This window comes from Corylus avellana, chromosome ca5 (assembly GCF_901000735.1).
Source record: "Corylus avellana chromosome ca5, CavTom2PMs-1.0".
Lineage (NCBI taxonomy): Eukaryota > Viridiplantae > Streptophyta > Magnoliopsida > Fagales > Betulaceae > Corylus > Corylus avellana.
Genome location: NC_081545.1, coordinates 31,979,563 through 31,996,850, shown reverse-complemented (window position 1 = coordinate 31,996,850; position 17,288 = coordinate 31,979,563). Strand labels below are relative to the sequence as shown.

At 34.9% G+C, this 17,288-nt stretch overlaps 5 protein-coding genes across 7 annotated transcripts in view; 2 read left to right on the top strand and 3 right to left on the bottom strand.

The window, feature by feature from the left end:
• Positions 1-2,501, bottom strand: part of LOC132182154 (sister chromatid cohesion protein SCC2-like) — a 3,292-nt gene extending 791 nt beyond the window's left edge. Inside the window, exons 1-3 of the mRNA XM_059595346.1 lie at positions 1,979-2,501; positions 574-683; positions 206-296 (exon numbers count right to left, since the gene is read on the bottom strand). Coding sequence (XP_059451329.1) covers positions 206-296; positions 574-683; positions 1,979-2,244 — 467 coding nt within the window. The 5' untranslated portion in view covers positions 2,245-2,501. The remainder of the gene's footprint in view (positions 1-205; positions 297-573; positions 684-1,978) is intronic.
• Positions 2,502-5,265: 2,764 nt separating this feature from the next.
• Positions 5,266-6,354, top strand: LOC132182153 (expansin-A23-like). The gene is made up of 2 exons (XM_059595345.1): positions 5,266-5,401; positions 5,732-6,354. Exons 1-2 carry the CDS (start codon positions 5,266-5,268, stop codon positions 6,352-6,354), a joined length of 759 nt encoding a protein of 252 aa, XP_059451328.1.
• Positions 6,355-7,853: 1,499 nt separating this feature from the next.
• On the bottom strand, positions 7,854-10,370 carry LOC132182152 (F-box protein At5g39250-like). The gene is made up of 3 exons (XM_059595344.1): positions 10,302-10,370; positions 10,089-10,102; positions 7,854-8,597 (listed from the first exon to the last, which is right to left on the bottom strand). Exons 1-3 carry the CDS (start codon positions 10,368-10,370, stop codon positions 8,126-8,128), a joined length of 555 nt encoding a protein of 184 aa, XP_059451327.1. The 3' UTR covers positions 7,854-8,125.
• Positions 10,371-10,401: 31 nt separating this feature from the next.
• On the top strand, positions 10,402-11,448 carry LOC132181535 (expansin-A23-like). The gene is made up of 2 exons (XM_059594790.1): positions 10,402-10,495; positions 10,826-11,448. Exons 1-2 carry the CDS (start codon positions 10,402-10,404, stop codon positions 11,446-11,448), a joined length of 717 nt encoding a protein of 238 aa, XP_059450773.1.
• A 1,482-nt stretch (positions 11,449-12,930) lies between these two features.
• On the bottom strand, positions 12,931-16,497 carry LOC132183348 (F-box protein At5g39250-like). 3 transcript variants are annotated; one of them, XM_059596775.1, is made up of 2 exons: positions 16,423-16,497; positions 12,931-14,079 (listed from the first exon to the last, which is right to left on the bottom strand). In XM_059596775.1, exon 2 carries the CDS (start codon positions 13,977-13,979, stop codon positions 13,230-13,232), a length of 750 nt encoding a protein of 249 aa, XP_059452758.1. In that variant the 5' UTR covers positions 13,980-14,079; positions 16,423-16,497; the 3' UTR covers positions 12,931-13,229. The 3 variants fall into 3 exon arrangements, with proteins under 3 accessions (XP_059452758.1, XP_059452760.1, XP_059452759.1); XM_059596777.1 differs by lacking the exon at positions 16,423-16,497 and adding an exon at positions 16,301-16,392; XM_059596776.1 differs by lacking the exon at positions 16,423-16,497 and adding an exon at positions 16,189-16,208.
• Positions 16,498-17,288: the final 791 nt, after the last annotated feature.

Here is a 17,288-nt window from a genome sequence, read left to right as displayed (position 1 = left end):
TCACTCCACCAAAAGCTCTAAACATAATTATGAGAGTGACATACTCTTCAAGGAAATTTAAATGCACTTACTCACATTTTATACTCCTAGTTTTTACGTTCATTCACTCCTTAACCTAAAATTCACATTTTTAAGTATAAGCTTCTTTTTTATTTGTTAATTAGACATGCATCCAATGATCTTGCACCTATGGCCTACTCTCTACCATATTCTTATAAGCAAAGAGGTGGCATTGCAAAACAGGGTGGAGGGTGAGGCAATTGGTTCAAGACCCACTAGAAATATGTCTAACTTACCTATCAAAGACAATAGTAAAAATGAAAATCAAATTTATGTCAGTTCTTCCCTTACTCTAACTGGAAAGAGATCACTGTTTGGCCAATTCAATTTAAGAAACAATCCTGAAAGCCCCAACTATAGATAGGAAACGTGATACTGGCATAATTACTGGCCCATCAAATTTCCACCATAAAACATCAACATAAATACACCATCAATGCAAGTTGCTTCAATTAACAGATAGTAGCATTACATCGAAGGGAAAAAAAAAACAATAATCAAGTACTTTGTTACCTGCAGTACCGCACTCAAATGCTTCTGGATAGCATTGTAGAACCTGGTCATGTAATTCTAAAGGCTCCACATGGCCATATGGAGCTGCCCTTGCATCATTTTTTAGATTCCTGTAGATGACACCAAATATAAGCAAAAGGAACAACAGTGATAGCAATCATAATTATATGAAAAAGGTTACCCTTTAGAATAACAATAAGGGCAAATTACCATCTTATCTTTTGAAAACAATTAGTTACCTCCCTGTTATTTGGCATAAAATGATATCGTCAAATTTTTCATCCAAGTAAATGAATTCTCCAATGTGAAGCGCAAATGTCAAATCAAATACAAAATTTAACCCTTAGTTGGCCCTCAAAACGAATAGGAACATAGCCTTCCCGTTTCCATATTGAAGAATAGAATTGTTTTGCTACCTTTTTCAAAAAGCATTAAACTCCAACTGTGGACAAATTTCAAGTTTCAAACAATGCCTCTGCGTAACGCAGAAGAATCCATCAATTGGCATAAAGAGTATGACGATTTCATTTTAGTCATAACCACATAGAGGTTTAGTGATGGTTTCTGAAAGATGTGGAGCTTTTTATGTAACTACCTACAACCACACGGAGGTAATTTGCGATTTACCATACAATAAATACAGAAAACCCACAAACAAATGTGGCAGGGGTGCTTTACACGAAAAGCAGGAGATTGAGTCTTTTGTTCTAAAATCAAGTAGGGACGTACAGCTCCAAGACAATTCCAAGTAAACACAGTTTGTTTCAAGTTGCCAAGAGAATCTTCAGGTAGCTTCCTTTTCATTAATGATTCTTCTATTACAAGCAACAGCAACTAGATAGGTCGCATGCAGCTTTTACAATATGAACTAGTTATGAATCAAATATTAATTTATGACAAATAAGTAATTACCAAATACGTCTATACCAAACACATCAAACCATTCAATTTTTTTTGTAATCCACTTAAAAACGAAAAGAAATTAAAATTAAAATGAAAGCATTAAGAGTACATGCAAAAGATAAACCATTTCAACTACTATCAATTGCATTTTTACAAGACTTCAAGACTTCAACCTCTTTGTAGAATCATGATTTAGAATTACAATCAAAACGATGAATTAACAGCTAAAAATCTACATTTCTCACACATAATCACCAAACTCACACTTGTAACATACTTTAAACGACGCAAATACGTTAAAATTCAAACTGCTTATAAGCTAAGCCACTTCAAAGATTCAAAATCACGAAATACAAAAACGAAGCACGATATTCAAGCACAAGTATGATAGTGAGCTAAAACTGCAGTTTTAACTACTTCCTCTTTACTTCCAGAGACCACAGTTTTCGGAAACACACATTGACTGTGAAAAATGTTAACAGGAAGCTAAGAAAACACTTACAAGTAGGACACATCGGTTTGGCGAAGCAGATCGGCGATTCGATTAGACTGAGCAAGAATCTCGCTGCGGTTCAGCGACTTAAAGCTACCACCGCCAGGCACGTCGAAGAGCAGGAGATCCTGATCGGATGCGCCGCAGAACACCGGGAGCGAGGGCAGAGGCAAGCACGGCGCGACCTCCGAGTGTACCGTGTTCGAGAGGCCGATTCCACGGTTGCCCCAGCCGGAGAAGCCCGAGGCCGAATCCGAACCAATTGGATTGCTCATCGATTGGTGAACCGGTGAGTCCGTCGTAATCGGCAGTGCCAGAGCATGTAGGAGTGGTACGAAGCGTAATAACGTGGAAATCTGGTGGCCTTTTGGAAGGAATTAGGGTCTTCTTTTGTTTTTCTAAGTTCAGAGAGGTTTGGAGTTTGGAGCCCTAGAGCCTAGAGGAAGAGATTGGAAACAGAAAATGAGAGAAATTTTGGGAAGCAAATGGCGGGGAATTTGGGGGGGTAAAATTTGTAGGATTTTTTGGTGAAGTGGATTTGGTTTTATAGGTCTGAAAAATGAGTATCAGTTTGGGAATCACGACATTGCCCTTGGATGACTGTCTAGCTTACGTGATAGGCTGATAGCTTGTTCGGGAAGGGTTGCTAGATTTGGCTTAAGGTCATTCACAATTTTTAAAATCCAATTATTATTTATTAAATAACTGAAATTCTATCAAGTCAATTGTTATTAATTTTAAACATAATATTCATGTAATAAATTTAAAAATTAATCGTTAAAATTTGTATATATGATTAAACACTTACAAATTTAAAAAAAAATTGTACCATGCTCCTCCTCGAGAGATAAGAAAAAAAAAAACAAGGTGAAAAACATTTCACATGCAAATTGAATATGTAGACTCAATAGTAGTTGCCCTTTGCCATTTTGACCTTGTTGATATCGTCAAGACCCCTGTGAAATAACAGGTATTAAAAAAAATTAAGCAAAACTAGAATAAGAAAATAAAATATTAGTGAAAAGGATAGTTTGATAGTTTTTTCAATTTTCATGTGATTATTAGAAAAGGTAAATTTAAACCATAATAAAGGGCAAAACTATAATTTCAAGTAAGGGGACAACAAATTTAAAAATAAAAAATAAAAAATAAGGAGCAACAAAATATTTTTAAATAAAAATATATAATTTTAAGGAAATTTTAAAAAAAATTAGAGGATAGTGTAGTTTTCCTAGCTATGAACAGTCTCCAGTTGATTTCATAAACATTAAACACACTTTTCTTGCAAGCCCTATGGGCTGTAAATAAACTGGGCCAACTCAACTATTATATTTCTCCGGCTTGGATCAATTAATTGATTAGCTCCTAAAAGAAGAAAGAGAAGAAGAGTAAAATAAAGAATATCCCTATTTATCACTTTCTATCCATCAAAGTATCTGTGACTTGATTTTTATGCACGAAAATGCTATGAGAACCACGCTATATAGACTTTGGAGAAGGAGTGATGTATAATATTATTCTTAAAACAAAAAAAAAAAAATTGTGAATTTAAGTCACCCGTAGCATATAGTCATTGTTTATAGCATAATTTTTAACAACGGATTGAGATCTCCAACAATTTGGATAGCACACTATAAAAAAGCTCATACATAACTTACATGTTTAAATAAATTTTAGATTGTTCTGTCACTTACTCAGTCGGCTCTCTTATAAACAACTTGTACAGCAAATTGTTCCGCACCATACAAGTGAATGTAGTAAGCTTAGGCAATATAAAGCATAAAAGAGATATGAGAAGCCAGGTTGCTTTTCTTTTGGGGGGAGTTAAATGCAGATAAAAGTCACCATTATTGAAAATCATTAGGCATATGAACTCCCAATGTTGGGGCAAATATAAAACCACCATTATTCATCAGCCTCATTTTTTTCCCTCAACTCATTTTCATCGGCCATCACCATATGCATGCATGTTTTGGTTTGTTTAGTAAAGGGTATTTTAAACTAGTTAAAAAGCATATGATGACCTACTCTCGATTAATTAAGTGACGAATGAGATTATTTAAATTGTCATCAAACAAGGAAAATAGTCACCTACTCTCGATTGATATCATCAAGTTCACAAGCTGCAAGCCTGCAATCATAAAGGGTTGACTCTAATAGATTTTCATCAAATCAAGTGGCTTTCCCGGTAGAAAGCAAGTGGCTCTTTTATAGATTTTTCCTTTGTGATTTTAAAGTCTTTTTTCTTTTCCTTTTCCTTTTTTTTTTTTTTCTTTCAAAAATGTAAAAATTGAAATGTATTCTCTATTTTGTCACTGAGTAATATTATATGTCATTATTATGCCCTCTAAAACTGATGTAATTTTTAAAATTATGATAACAAATTGTCAACCTTATCCTTTCCTTGACAACGTTGATACAAAACAGACGTGGTCTCAAGAATTAGAGTCCACACGGTCACACCTACGTCCACAATTAGGAAAGGCACCGATAATACTACATTATATATGCTCTTATTCATAATTATATTTACATTATAAATGACTCTTGTCTATAGGAGAATTGGAGTAGGTGAAGATAAATATGATTTGAATGATTACCATTAAGCCCGAATACAATCAATCCTAAAAGGTAATTATCCTATAAATAATATATATCAACTCATATCATATACAATCCATACAAGAATTACATTATTTGCCTTGTGAAAGTACTCGTGTTTCTAGCTAGGGGGGAGATTTTATTAATTGAAATTCCATGTTTATCGAAATCGGCCAGTGAAATAGACTTTCGAAGTTGGGTCTATTGAACCACAAAACTAGATCTTATCCACAATTTAAGTCATAATTTTTATCATTTCTCATTGTCAAGTGTGCAAATGATAAGCAGAGAAACCAGAGAAAACATTGAGGAGGAAGAAGAAGGTTGAAAACATAGAGTGGAGAGAAACAGAGTGCATTAGTATTAACTCGAATTGAATGAATATTACAAGATAGAAGCAAAACAGAATAACATAAAATCAGACTGTAAACTAACAATCTGTTTACAACAGAAAAACTAAATCATTACATTAATTCATTCTCTAACTAACCCACATGTCTAATTTAATACTAACTGATTCTAACTAATTGCTAACACTCATTCGTTTTAAATTCCACGATTGTGCATGCATGTCCGCAATAACAATCAATGTCGGATTTCTTACTTTTTTTATTTCCTCTCTTGCGCCTATAAATACCATCTTCTCAACCTCGCTTAGAAACGCAGTACGCAGTATTTCTCCCTTCTTAATAGTCATGGCCACCATGTCTCAAAACTTGTTCAAAAGTCTTATATTCATGGCTCTTTTTGTAACAGCCATGAGCATAGATAACATTTGGTATGATGCGCATGCAACGTTCTACGGTGACATGAGCGGTAGAGACACCATGCGTAAGTACAATTATATATAGTTGCCATGCATGGGTTCCGACCTTTTGGTTGTTTCTCCCACAAGGGTTTTGGAGCAAAATGAATGGAATAATCATTTTAAAATTAATTTTTTACCCCTTTAAATATATGTTTTTTGGTTTTGCCGGTGCGAGGTGAGGGTGCATACAATATATTATGGTGTGATGCCAATGTCTAGGTTTTTTAAATTTTTATTTACTATATATGCCATACTTTCTTTAAGCTTCCATAATTGTTATTATTTATATCTAATTATTATTTCGGAGATTTGATTGGTTATCTAATTATATATGATTCAAATTTGTGTGACAGAGGGTGCTTGTGGCTATGGAGATCTTATAAAACAAGGGTATGGGCTCGAGACAGCAGCTCTAAGCACTGCACTATTCAACAAGGGAAGCAGCTGCGGTGCTTGCTTCGAGATCATGTGCGTGAATGATCCACAATGGTGCATTCGAAATGCCGGCACCATCAAAATCACGGCCACCAATTTCTGCCCTCCAAACTACACTAAACGTGTCGGGAATTGGTGCAATCCCCCGCTCAAGCACTTCGACTTGTCTATGCCCATGTTCACAAAGCTTGCACCGATGAGAGCTGGGATTATTCCTGTCAAGTTTCGCCGAGTCCACTGCAACAAGAGAGGAGGGGTCAAATTCGAGATCAAGGGGAATCCTTATTGGTCGCTCGTGCTGTTGTACAATGTTGGAGGTGCCGGCGATGTTGCTAATGTCAAAATCAAGGGCTCTAGAACTGGGTGGACTCAGATGACTCGCAATTGGGGCCAAAAATGGCAGACCGGCTTGGTGTTGAGAGGGCAAAGCTTGTCTTTCCAAGTGACTACTAGTGATGGGAAAATGTTGCAGTTTGACAATGTTGTCCCGGCTAATTGGCAATTCGGTCAAAACTTTGAGGCCAAGACTAACTTTTTTTAGAAAATCCCACCAGCATTAATACTTCCCTTTTACCGTGAGAAATCGAATTAATAAATAATTTATATCTTGAAAAAAAAAGTTACAAAACACATGTTGATTGTATCTGTTAATTTGAATTCTCGTTCATAGCAATTATTAGAGGTTCACTAGAGATTAGAAACTATTGCAAAAACAAACGAATTATTCCTTTTATCCCTTCCTTGCTGCAACAGGAAAATAAATAACTAAAAGAAATTCAAGACAACTCCTTATTTACAAAATTTCATCTTAATTCATCCGATATTATCGTGTCTATATATGGAACGTGATAATGAAATAAACAATTGGTGTCAATATTTTATTCATATTTTTCTAATCTCATCTTACAAATCTAACTATTAGACTTGTGGACTCAATGGGGACCCAACAAATTTAATAGTTGATCAATTGAATTTGTAGGAAAACACGAGGAAATTATTGACACCAATCATTTACCTTTTTGTAATGTCTTTCTGAATGTTTCAATTCTTGTAATGTCTCATCCAATTTACAATTAGGGTTGTAATGTTCTTCTTTCACAACATGAAATAACAAAAATACTATCCATGAGCTTTTTTTTTTTTAAATGACTTACCTCTTTTTTTTAATATTATAGAGAGTAGTAATTTTGTTATTTTGGGTGATAAAATGGGACATTACAACCTTAATGGTAAATTTTGGAGGTAATGTAGTTTCCCATGTTTCTTATAGTTGCAAGCAATCAGAAAAAACAAAAGGAAAACATCAAATTAGTTATGAGCTTTTCTCGCAATTTTTTTAAAATTGATATAGTTACATATGATCATTCCCACTTTTAATCCAAAAGGAAGCGAGAATCATTCTCATTCTAAATCCAAAAGGAAGAGAGAATAGACAAATTAATGGTCCATTTATCGCAGACAATTCACCATGTCACACTCGCTAACACAATGCCACCTATTTTAGATTACCATGTCAGGCATCAAAAGAGAGAGAGAGAGAGAGAGAGAAAACGGCCACATGTTGCACCCAAAAAGAAAAAGAAAAATATTTGGGCAAGGTTTTTAAAATTGTGATAGCTACAAGTTTCCTCAAAATTCGAAAGACATTTGAAATTTATATAGAGATTTAGATTGAGTTTCATCCTCGATTCAGTTTGAGAGATTAACAGGCACATTAGAATGATTGGATCATGTGCATAACTGCCAGTTTCATTAATTGGAACCAGCACGCATCCATATAATCTTCTCAATGACATTCAATGTCATGGGTGATATTATGAATTATAAGAGAGAGAAAAAAAAAAAAAAAATCTTAAAGCTCATTGAATCCAGCAGTTGAGGCCATCTAAATCCTCTTCGAGGTGAAGTTCCAGACTTGAGTGACGACGACATAACAGGATACAAAATTTCAAGAAATTATGCCATAATAATGAAATTGCCCTTTGGAAAGGAACAAGGATAGACGAAAAAAATTATAAAAAACGATAGTTAAATTGGGCAAAGATATTATTACAACGTTCAACACTTGGTCATTAGACAGATAGAATACAATTGACTCCCTCTTAGGTAAATGATAAAAATGACCACAGAATGTGCAAGATTTGAATACAAAGATTGTTCATATTTATTAACGCGGTGAATAGTGAAAAATATGTACAGACTGAACATGCAAGATAACAAAAGACATAGTACCTCTCAGGCCAATGGACATGCAAATACACGTATCACAGCCAATTCATGTTCTTCCTTCTTGTCCTGCACAGTCCAACCCTTCACTTCCAATTAAGCATGTGTAATAACCATAGAACCTCTTCCTTGGAATTTGCAGTATCACAGAAATCCATTTCAATCCCGAAAACATCAATAACACCTTCATTTCCATCTTCATTGAAAAGCAAAGAAAACCAAGCCCGGGCACCTACAATGAAGGGGTGGACAGGAGAGAATTCTAAATAGTCAAATGCCATGGCCCTATATGCTGTCCGATCTACATACTCAAAGAAGGATTTATTAATGATGCAAGCAACCGTATCGGAATTCTTGCGTGACACGAGCACCGAAACACTAACAGTCTGACTCGGAGGAATAGTGAATCTTGGCTTAATAGCTTGTCTCATCTTGAACTCGGGGCCCTCCAGGTGAAATCTAAGCACATCATAGATTCCTGGCGGTGGGACCTTGATACCAGTTTGTAAGACTTCTGAAAAGATTAATCTATCCTCAGCCCAAATGTATAATATTATTCTTAAAAATAAAAAATAAAAAAATTGTGAATTTAAGTCACCCATAGCATATAGTCATTGCTTACAGCATAATTTTTAACGACGGATTGAGATCTCCAACAATTTGAATAATACACTATGAAAGAGCTCATAAATAACTTAAATGTTTAAATAAATTTTAGATTGTTCTGTCACCTACTCACTCGGCTCTCTTATAAGCAATTTGTACAGCAAATTGTTCCGCACCATACAAGTGAATGTAGTAAGCTTACGCAATATAAAGCATAAAAGAGATATGAGAAGCCAGGTTGCTTTTCTTTTGGGGGGAGTTAAATGCAGATAAAAGTCACCATTATTGAAAGTCATTAGGCATATGAACTCCCAATGTTGGGGCAAATATAAAACCACCATTATTCATCAGCCTCATTTTTTTCCCCCAATTCATTTTCATCGGCCATCACCATATGCATGCATGTTTTGGTTTGTTTAGTAAAGTGTATTTTAAACTAGTTAAAAAGCATATGATGACCTACTCTCGATTAATTAAGTGACGAATGAGATTATTTAAATTGTCATCAAACAAGGAAAATAGTCACCTACTCTCGATTGATATCATCAAGTTCACGAGCTGCAAGCCAGCAATCATAAAGGGTTGACTCTAATAGATTTTCATCAAATCAAGTGGCTTTCCCGGTAGAAAGCAAGTGGCTCTTTTATAGATTTTTCCTTTGTGATTTTAAAGTCTTTTTTCTTTTCATTTTTTTTTTTTTTTTCGAAAATGTAAAAATTGAAAAGTATTCTCTATTTTGTCACGAGTAATATTATATGTCATTATTATGCCCTCTAAAACTTATGTGATTTTTAAAATTATGATAACAAATTGTCATCCTTATCCTTTCCTTGACAACGTTGATACAAAACAGACGTGGTCTCAAGAATTAGAGTCCACACCTATGTCCATAATTAGGAAAGGCACCGATAATACTACATTATATATGCTCTTATTCATAATTATATTTACATTATAAATGACTCTTGTCTATAGGAGAATTGGAGTAGGTGAAGATAAATATGATTTGAATGATTACCATTAAGCCCGAATACAATCAATCCTAAAAGGTAATTATCCTATAAATAATATATATCAACTCATATCATATACAATCCATACAAGAATTACATTATTTGCCTTGTGAAAGTACTCGTGTTTCTAGCTAGGGGGGAGATTTTATTAATTGAAATTCCATGTTTATCGAAATCGGCCAGTGAAATAGACTTTCGAAGTTGGGTCTATTGAACCACAAAACTAGATCTTATCCACAATTTAAGTCATAATTTTTATCATTTCTCATTGTCAAGTGTGCAAATGATAAGCAGAGAAACCAGAGAAAACATTGAGGAGGAAGAAGAAGGTTGAAAACATAGAGTGGAGAGAAACAGAGTGCATTAGTATTAACTCGAATTGAATGAATATTACAAGATAGAAGCAAAACAGAATAACATAAAATCAGACTGTAAACTAACAATCTGTTTACAACAGAAAAACTAAATCATTACATTAATTCATTCTCTAACTAACCCACGTGTCTAATTTAATACTAGCTGATTCTAACTAATTGCTAACACTCATTCGTTTTAAATTCCACGATTGTGCATGCATGTCCGCAATAACAATCAATGTCGGATTTCTTACTTTTTTTATTTCCTCTCGTGCGCCTATAAATACCATCTTCTCAACCTCGCTTAGAAACGCAGTACGCAGTATTTCTCCCTTCTTAATAGTCATGGCCACCATGTCTCAAAACTTGTTCAAAAGTCTCATATTCATGGCTCTTTTTGTAACAGCCATGAGCATAGATAACATTTGGTATGATGCGCATGCAACGTTCTACGGTGACATGAGCGGTAGAGACACCATGCGTAAGTACAATTATATATAGTTGCCATGCATGGGTTCCGACCTTTTGGTTGTTTCTCCCACAAGGGTTTTGGAGCAAAATGAATGGAATAATCATTTTAAAATTAATTTTTTACCCCTTTAAATATATGTTTTTTGGTTTTGCCGGTGCGAGGTGAGGGTGCATACAATATATTATGGTGTGATGCCAATGTCTAGGTTTTTTAAATTTTTATTTACTATATATGCCATACTTTCTTTAAGCTTCCATAATTGTTATTATTTATATCTAATTATTATTTCGGAGATTTGATTGGTTATCTAATTATATATGATTCAAATTTGTGTGACAGAGGGTGCTTGTGGCTATGGAGATCTTATAAAACAAGGGTATGGGCTCGAGACAGCAGCTCTAAGCACTGCACTATTCAACAAGGGAAGCAGCTGCGGCGCTTGCTTCGAGATCATGTGCGTGAATGATCCACAATGGTGCATTCGAAATGCCGGCACCATCAAAATCACGGCCACCAATTTCTGCCCTCCAAACTACACTAAACGTGTCGGGAATTGGTGCAATCCCCCGCTCAAGCACTTCGACTTGTCCATGCCCATGTTCACAAAGCTTGCACCGATGAGAGCTGGGATTATTCCTGTCAAGTTTCGCCGAGTCCACTGCAACAAGAGAGGAGGGGTCAAGTTCGAGATCAAGGGGAATCCTTATTGGTCGCTCGTGCTGTTGTACAATGTTGGAGGTGCCGGCGATGTTGCTAATGTCAAAATCAAGGGCTCTAGAACTGGGTGGACTCAGATGACTCGCAATTGGGGCCAAAAATGGCAGACCGGCTTGGTGTTGAGAGGGCAAAGCTTGTCTTTCCAAGTGACTACTAGTGATGGGAAAATGTTGCAGTTTGACAATGTTGTCCCTGCTAATTGGCAATTCGGTCAAAACTTTGAGGCCAAGACTAACTTTTTTTAGAAAATCCCACCAGCATTAATGCTTCCCTTTTACCGTGAGAAATCGAATTAATAAATAATTTATATCTTGAGAAAAAAAAGTTACAAAGCACATGTTGATTGTATCTGTTAATTTGAATTCTCGTTCATAGCAATTATTAGAGGTTCACTAGAGATTAGAAACTATTGCAAAAACAAACGAATTATTCCTTTTATCCCTTCCTTGCTGCAACAGGAAAATAAATAACTAAAAGAAATTCAAGACAACTCCTTATTTACAAAATCTCATCTTAATTCATCCGTTATTATCGTGTATATATATGAACATGATAATGAAATAAATAATTAGTGTCAAGATTTTATCCATATTTTTCTCATTTTATCTTACAAATTTAACTATTAGACTTGTAGATTCAATGGAGGACCCAACAAATCTAATAATTGATCCATTGAATTTGTAGGAAAACATGAAAACATTATTGACATCAATCATTTATCTTTTTGTAATGTCTTTCTGAATGTTTCAATTCTTGTAATGTCTCATCCAATTTACAATTGGGGTTGTAATGTTCCTCTTTCACAACATAAAATAATAAAAATACTATCCATGAGGATTTTTTTTTTTTTTTTTTTTTAAATGACTTACCTCTTTTTTTGAGTTTTTAAATATTATAGAGAGTAATAATTTTGTTATTTTGGGTCATAAAATGGGACATTACAACCTTAATGGTAAATTTTGGAGGTAATGTAGTTTCCCATGTTTCTTATAGTTGTAAGCAATCAGAAAAAAAACAAAAGGAAAACATCAAATTAGTTATGAGCTTTTCTTGCAATTTTTTTTTTTAATTGATATAGTTACATATGATCATTCTCACTCTTAATCCAAAAGAAAGCGAGAATCATTCTCATTCTGAATCCAAAAGGAAGAGAGAATAGACAAATTAATGGTCCATTTATCGCAGACAAGTCACCATGTCACGCTCACTAACACAATGCCACCTATTTTAGATTACCATGTCAGGCATCAAAAGAGAGAGAGAGAGAGAGAAAACGGCCACATGTTGCACCCAAAAAGAAAAAGAAAAATATTTGGGCAAGGTTTTTAAAATTGTGATAGCTACAAGTTTCCTCAAAATTCGAAAGACATTTGAAATTTATCTAGAGATTTAGATTGAGTTTCATCCTTGATTCAGTTTGAGAGATTAACAGGCACATTGGAATGATTGGATCATGTGCATAACTGCCAGTTTCATTGGAACCAGCACGCATCCATATAATCTTCTCAATGACATTCAATGTCATGGGTGATATTATGAATTATAAGAGAGAATAAAAAAAAAAAATCTTAAAGCTCATTGAATCCAGCAGTTGAGGCCATCTAAATCCTCTTCGAGGTGAAGTTCCAGACTTGAGTGACGACGACATAACAGGATACAAAATTTCAAGAAATTATACCATAATAATGAAATTGCCCTTTGGAAAGGAACAAGGATAGATGAAAAAATACTAAAAAACGAGAGTTAAATTGGGCAAAGATATTATTACAACGTTCAACACTTGGTCATTAGACAGATAGAATACAATTGACTCCCTCTTAGGTAAATGATAAAAATGACCACAGAATGTACAAGATTTGAATACAAAGATTGTTCATATTTATTAATGCAGTGAATAGTGAAAATATGTACAGACTGAACATGCAAGATAACAAAAGACATAGTACCTCTCAGGCCAATGGACATGCAAATACACGTATCACATCCAATTCATGTTCTTCCTTCTTGTCCTGCACAGTCCAACCCTTCACTTCCAATCAAGCATGTCTAATAACCATAGAACCTCTTCCTTGGAATTTGCAGTATCACAGAAATCCATTTCAATCCCGAAAACATCAATAACACCTTCATTTCCATCTTCATTGAAAAGCAAAGAGAACCAAGCCCGGGCACCTGCAATGAAGGGGTGGACAGGAGAGAATTCTAAATAGTCAAATGCCATGGCCCTATATGCTGTCCGATCTACATACTCAAACAAGGATTTATTAATGATGCAAGCAACCGTATTGGAATCCTTGCGTGACACAAGCACCGAAACACTAACAGTCTGGCTCAGAGGAATAGTGAATCTTGGCTTAACAGCTTGTCTCATCTTGAACTCGGGCCCCACCAGGTGAAATCTAAGCACATCACAGATTCCTGGCGGTGGGACCTTGATACCAGTTTGTAAGACCAGGCCTGGGACTACTTCTGAAAAGATTAATCTATCCTCAGCCCAAATGTCAATAAAAAATTCCAAATCATCAAAGGACAGCTTTGGAGGGGGAAGCGTTCGACGTTGCTGGCGTCTGTAAAAGGTTTGATATAGCTTGTAGTAGGTTACAGTTGGAGGGTTAGGCTGCTTGCAGATCGAAGGCCATCTCTTGGCACATATGCATTTCCAAAAGTAATCATCCCGGGCAATGTCTCTCCACTGCTTACATACTGCCATACAAGAAGCAAGGTCCATACCCTCCAATAAAGGAAAAACAGCTTTCAAAACTTCTTCGCATGCCATTTTCAGTTAACAAACAACAAATGAAAGCAGCATAAAAATCTACCACAGCAACCATTTAAGGCATTGGAGGGCCTAAAAGCAGTAGATTAAGATATCTTCCCTGTGACAGAGATGAAATGACACTCAAGTATAAGAAGCAATCATATGGATAAAAATATGGTCTCAAGAACTATCACAATTGGAAAAAAAACCAAAAAAAGAGAAGGAAAAAAGAAAAGAAAAGAAAAAGTAAGAGAGAGAGAGAGAGAGAGAGAGAAATGGAGCACACAAAGTATGCATAATACATTTGAAGAAATGTCGCAGTGACAACAGACAGCTGGTACAACAGTAAAATATTAAGGATTCAACCTCCTCCAAGATCAAGACTGTTTGATTGTTAAGGATAAAAGAAAATAGTTATAACAATCCAATGCTACTAGGCACAGCCTCATGAAAATATCTGTTCAAGTTTCTATGATTTGACCAAGTCACTCTTGGGGACAGCAATGCACTTTCATTTTACCTGCTCCAATCTTCAAATATAACCCATAATGTAGTGCAACAGCCATAATCCTCAGAGATAAGTACACCAGCATACATAATTGCTTGCATACAGAATGCATGTATACCTCTGTACACGCATATAGGTAGAGAAGAATAGGAGCCTTAGCATCTCTATTTAACATCCCAATCAGTCTTACCCTACTTCTTGTTGTACTCTGAATTAACACTACCAAAAATCATAAACAAGTGATTCCAATGAGCACATTCTTTGTTTCTTTCTTTCTTATTTTTGGATGAATGAGATAACTTTTTCTGAAAAGAAAAGAAAAACTACAAAACACTCCGCTTACCAGCTGGAACTCGGTTGCTAAACAAACCATAAAAAAGCAACTTACAGACCACAGCAACTACTACTTTTAACATTTGAAACTAACCACCCTAATACAAAACCAAAAGACTTTAAGCCTACTATTTAGAGTATTGAGGCTGGTAATCCCATGGGTAACACATCACTAAATTCTCAACAGCCTTCTTGAATCTCTCTTTTGCAGTAATTCAGGCTCTAACTTCCCAATAGATATTCTGCATAAACTTCCTCTCAATGCAACTAGATACCATGTTTAACAGCATTCCTCTGCCCCCAAAATATGATAAACTGTATCACTCCAAACCAACCTGCATAAAGTAGCCCTCATGCTCTTACTTTTCAAAGCATTTAAGCCCCACATCAGAATTTCATCCCAAACTGTTACTGGCTCATTAACATTTACTTTTGCAAGACATTCCTGCAAAGCCTTCTGCTGAATCCACATTGAAAAAACAAATGATCTCTACTCTCAGTACAACTTCTGCAAAACACACATTATATCACCCTCAAATCCCCAACCCTCTTAAGGCCTAAACCTCACTTCTTTTTAGGTACACAAACCACATCCCAAGCCACTTTTGCTCTAGCAGCTGATGAATCATTTCCAGACCACAAAAATCTATTAAATTTCTTTTCTATTGGTCTAACAACCTTTTTAGGAAGAATAAAGATACAGTATAGCACAGAGGAGAGTAGTTGCAACCTTCCTGAAAAATATAGCTTTTTGGAAAGCCAGAGTTAATTCTAGCCATGATTTTTTCTATTAACTTATTACAATCATGAGCTATAAGCTTCCTTGATATCATAGGAACTCCCACACATCTGACTGGCAATTTACGTTCCTTGAATTGCAAGCACTCATTTAGCACATTCTTTGTTTCAAAACATAAAATACCATGTTCAGTTGTAATATCATAAATGGAAGAACTTTAGCCACTTGCAGTTATAAATAACACTTAAAAAACATACTCCTACTTCAATCCATTGAACCCATACGAAGTAAGAATACTTATCAAAAAATATCCCATGAAAAATAAGAACAGAACACAAACCACTAAATATTAGTAACATATAACTATATTAGTGAAATTAAAATCATTGATTTTCATTATTTCCACCATAACACAGAAATTCCTTACAGTCCAAATAAAGATTAACACCGTTGACCATTACATTATTTATTTCTTTCTTCAAAATTTCGTAATTGTAATACTGAAATTGACTAATCCCAGTATTGATATGAAATAATCTCATGAACATGTCACATATTAGAGTATCGAAAACAAAAAAGGAAGCACTAAAGTACAAAATGAAAAAATGAAATCCCAAATTTTACGATAAGAATGAAAATTCCATTACCAATTCCAAAAGTCCAAATATGCAAATTCGATTCAATGAAATCTGAGGTAGTCCTTAAGAACCCTAAATTTCTCAGCCGAGAGAGAGAGAGAGAGAGAGAGAGAGATCAAACCTTAGATCGTGATGAAGAAGATGACCAAAAAAAATCGAGAATTTAACTAAATACTGTGAAAGTTTCAACGAAAGCGAAACAAGAAAGAAGTGAAATTTGGATCGTCAAGTAAATTTATGTACCTTGATTCTCGGTGGAATTGGTAAAAACCCTAGAGTTCGTTGGATATGCAGGCACAGAGAGAGAGAGAGAGAGAGAGAGAGAGAGTCTAAAAGAAGAAAAAAAAGCAGAGTCAATCGGAGGCTTGGAAACCATAAAAAATAGTTATAATAAACCTTTATCTTAAGCCAAAATTATGAATTAGTTAATTATTTGTGGCTGTGGCCTTTGTGAGGGTCTCACTCCCCTCCTCTCTTCAGTTTTCATCAAATATTCTCTTTATTTGGCGTAAAATATATTTTGAAAAATGTTGGTCCAATGTAAAAATGTTTTCGGTTGACTAAGAAATATAATATTCACGAAGTGTAAAATAATTTACGCTTCTCATTTGCATAAATAATTTTTTGTCGCTCTCCCACACTTTTAAGTATACAATTATGAGATGGCCATTTGTTGGGCATACCCAATTAAGTAGGTCTTGAGCTGCCTGACACATGTCTAGGCATATAGTCCCTATAAAGGCTTTCTTATAATTGCTTGCTCAAATTGCAAAACAATTCTGATGTATCTCAATTACATCCTTGAATGCCTCCTATTCAAACTATTTTCATTTTGTGCATTGCTTATTTGTTGTCCTCACAACTCCTAATATTAAACGAAAATATCAAAAATATTTTACGATTTTTCAAAGGAGCCAAACATGGAAAAAAAAATTCTGAACCAATTTTAGAGTTGTTGCAAACAAACAACGAAAATAGTCACATTTTTTTCAAAAAAAAAAAAAAAAAATCAGCTAAAACATTTTCCAGGAAAAAAATATTTGACACCTAAACAAACTGGCCTTAATTACGTTTCATATAGAATTTTCTTGTCTCTTTTTTTTTTTTTT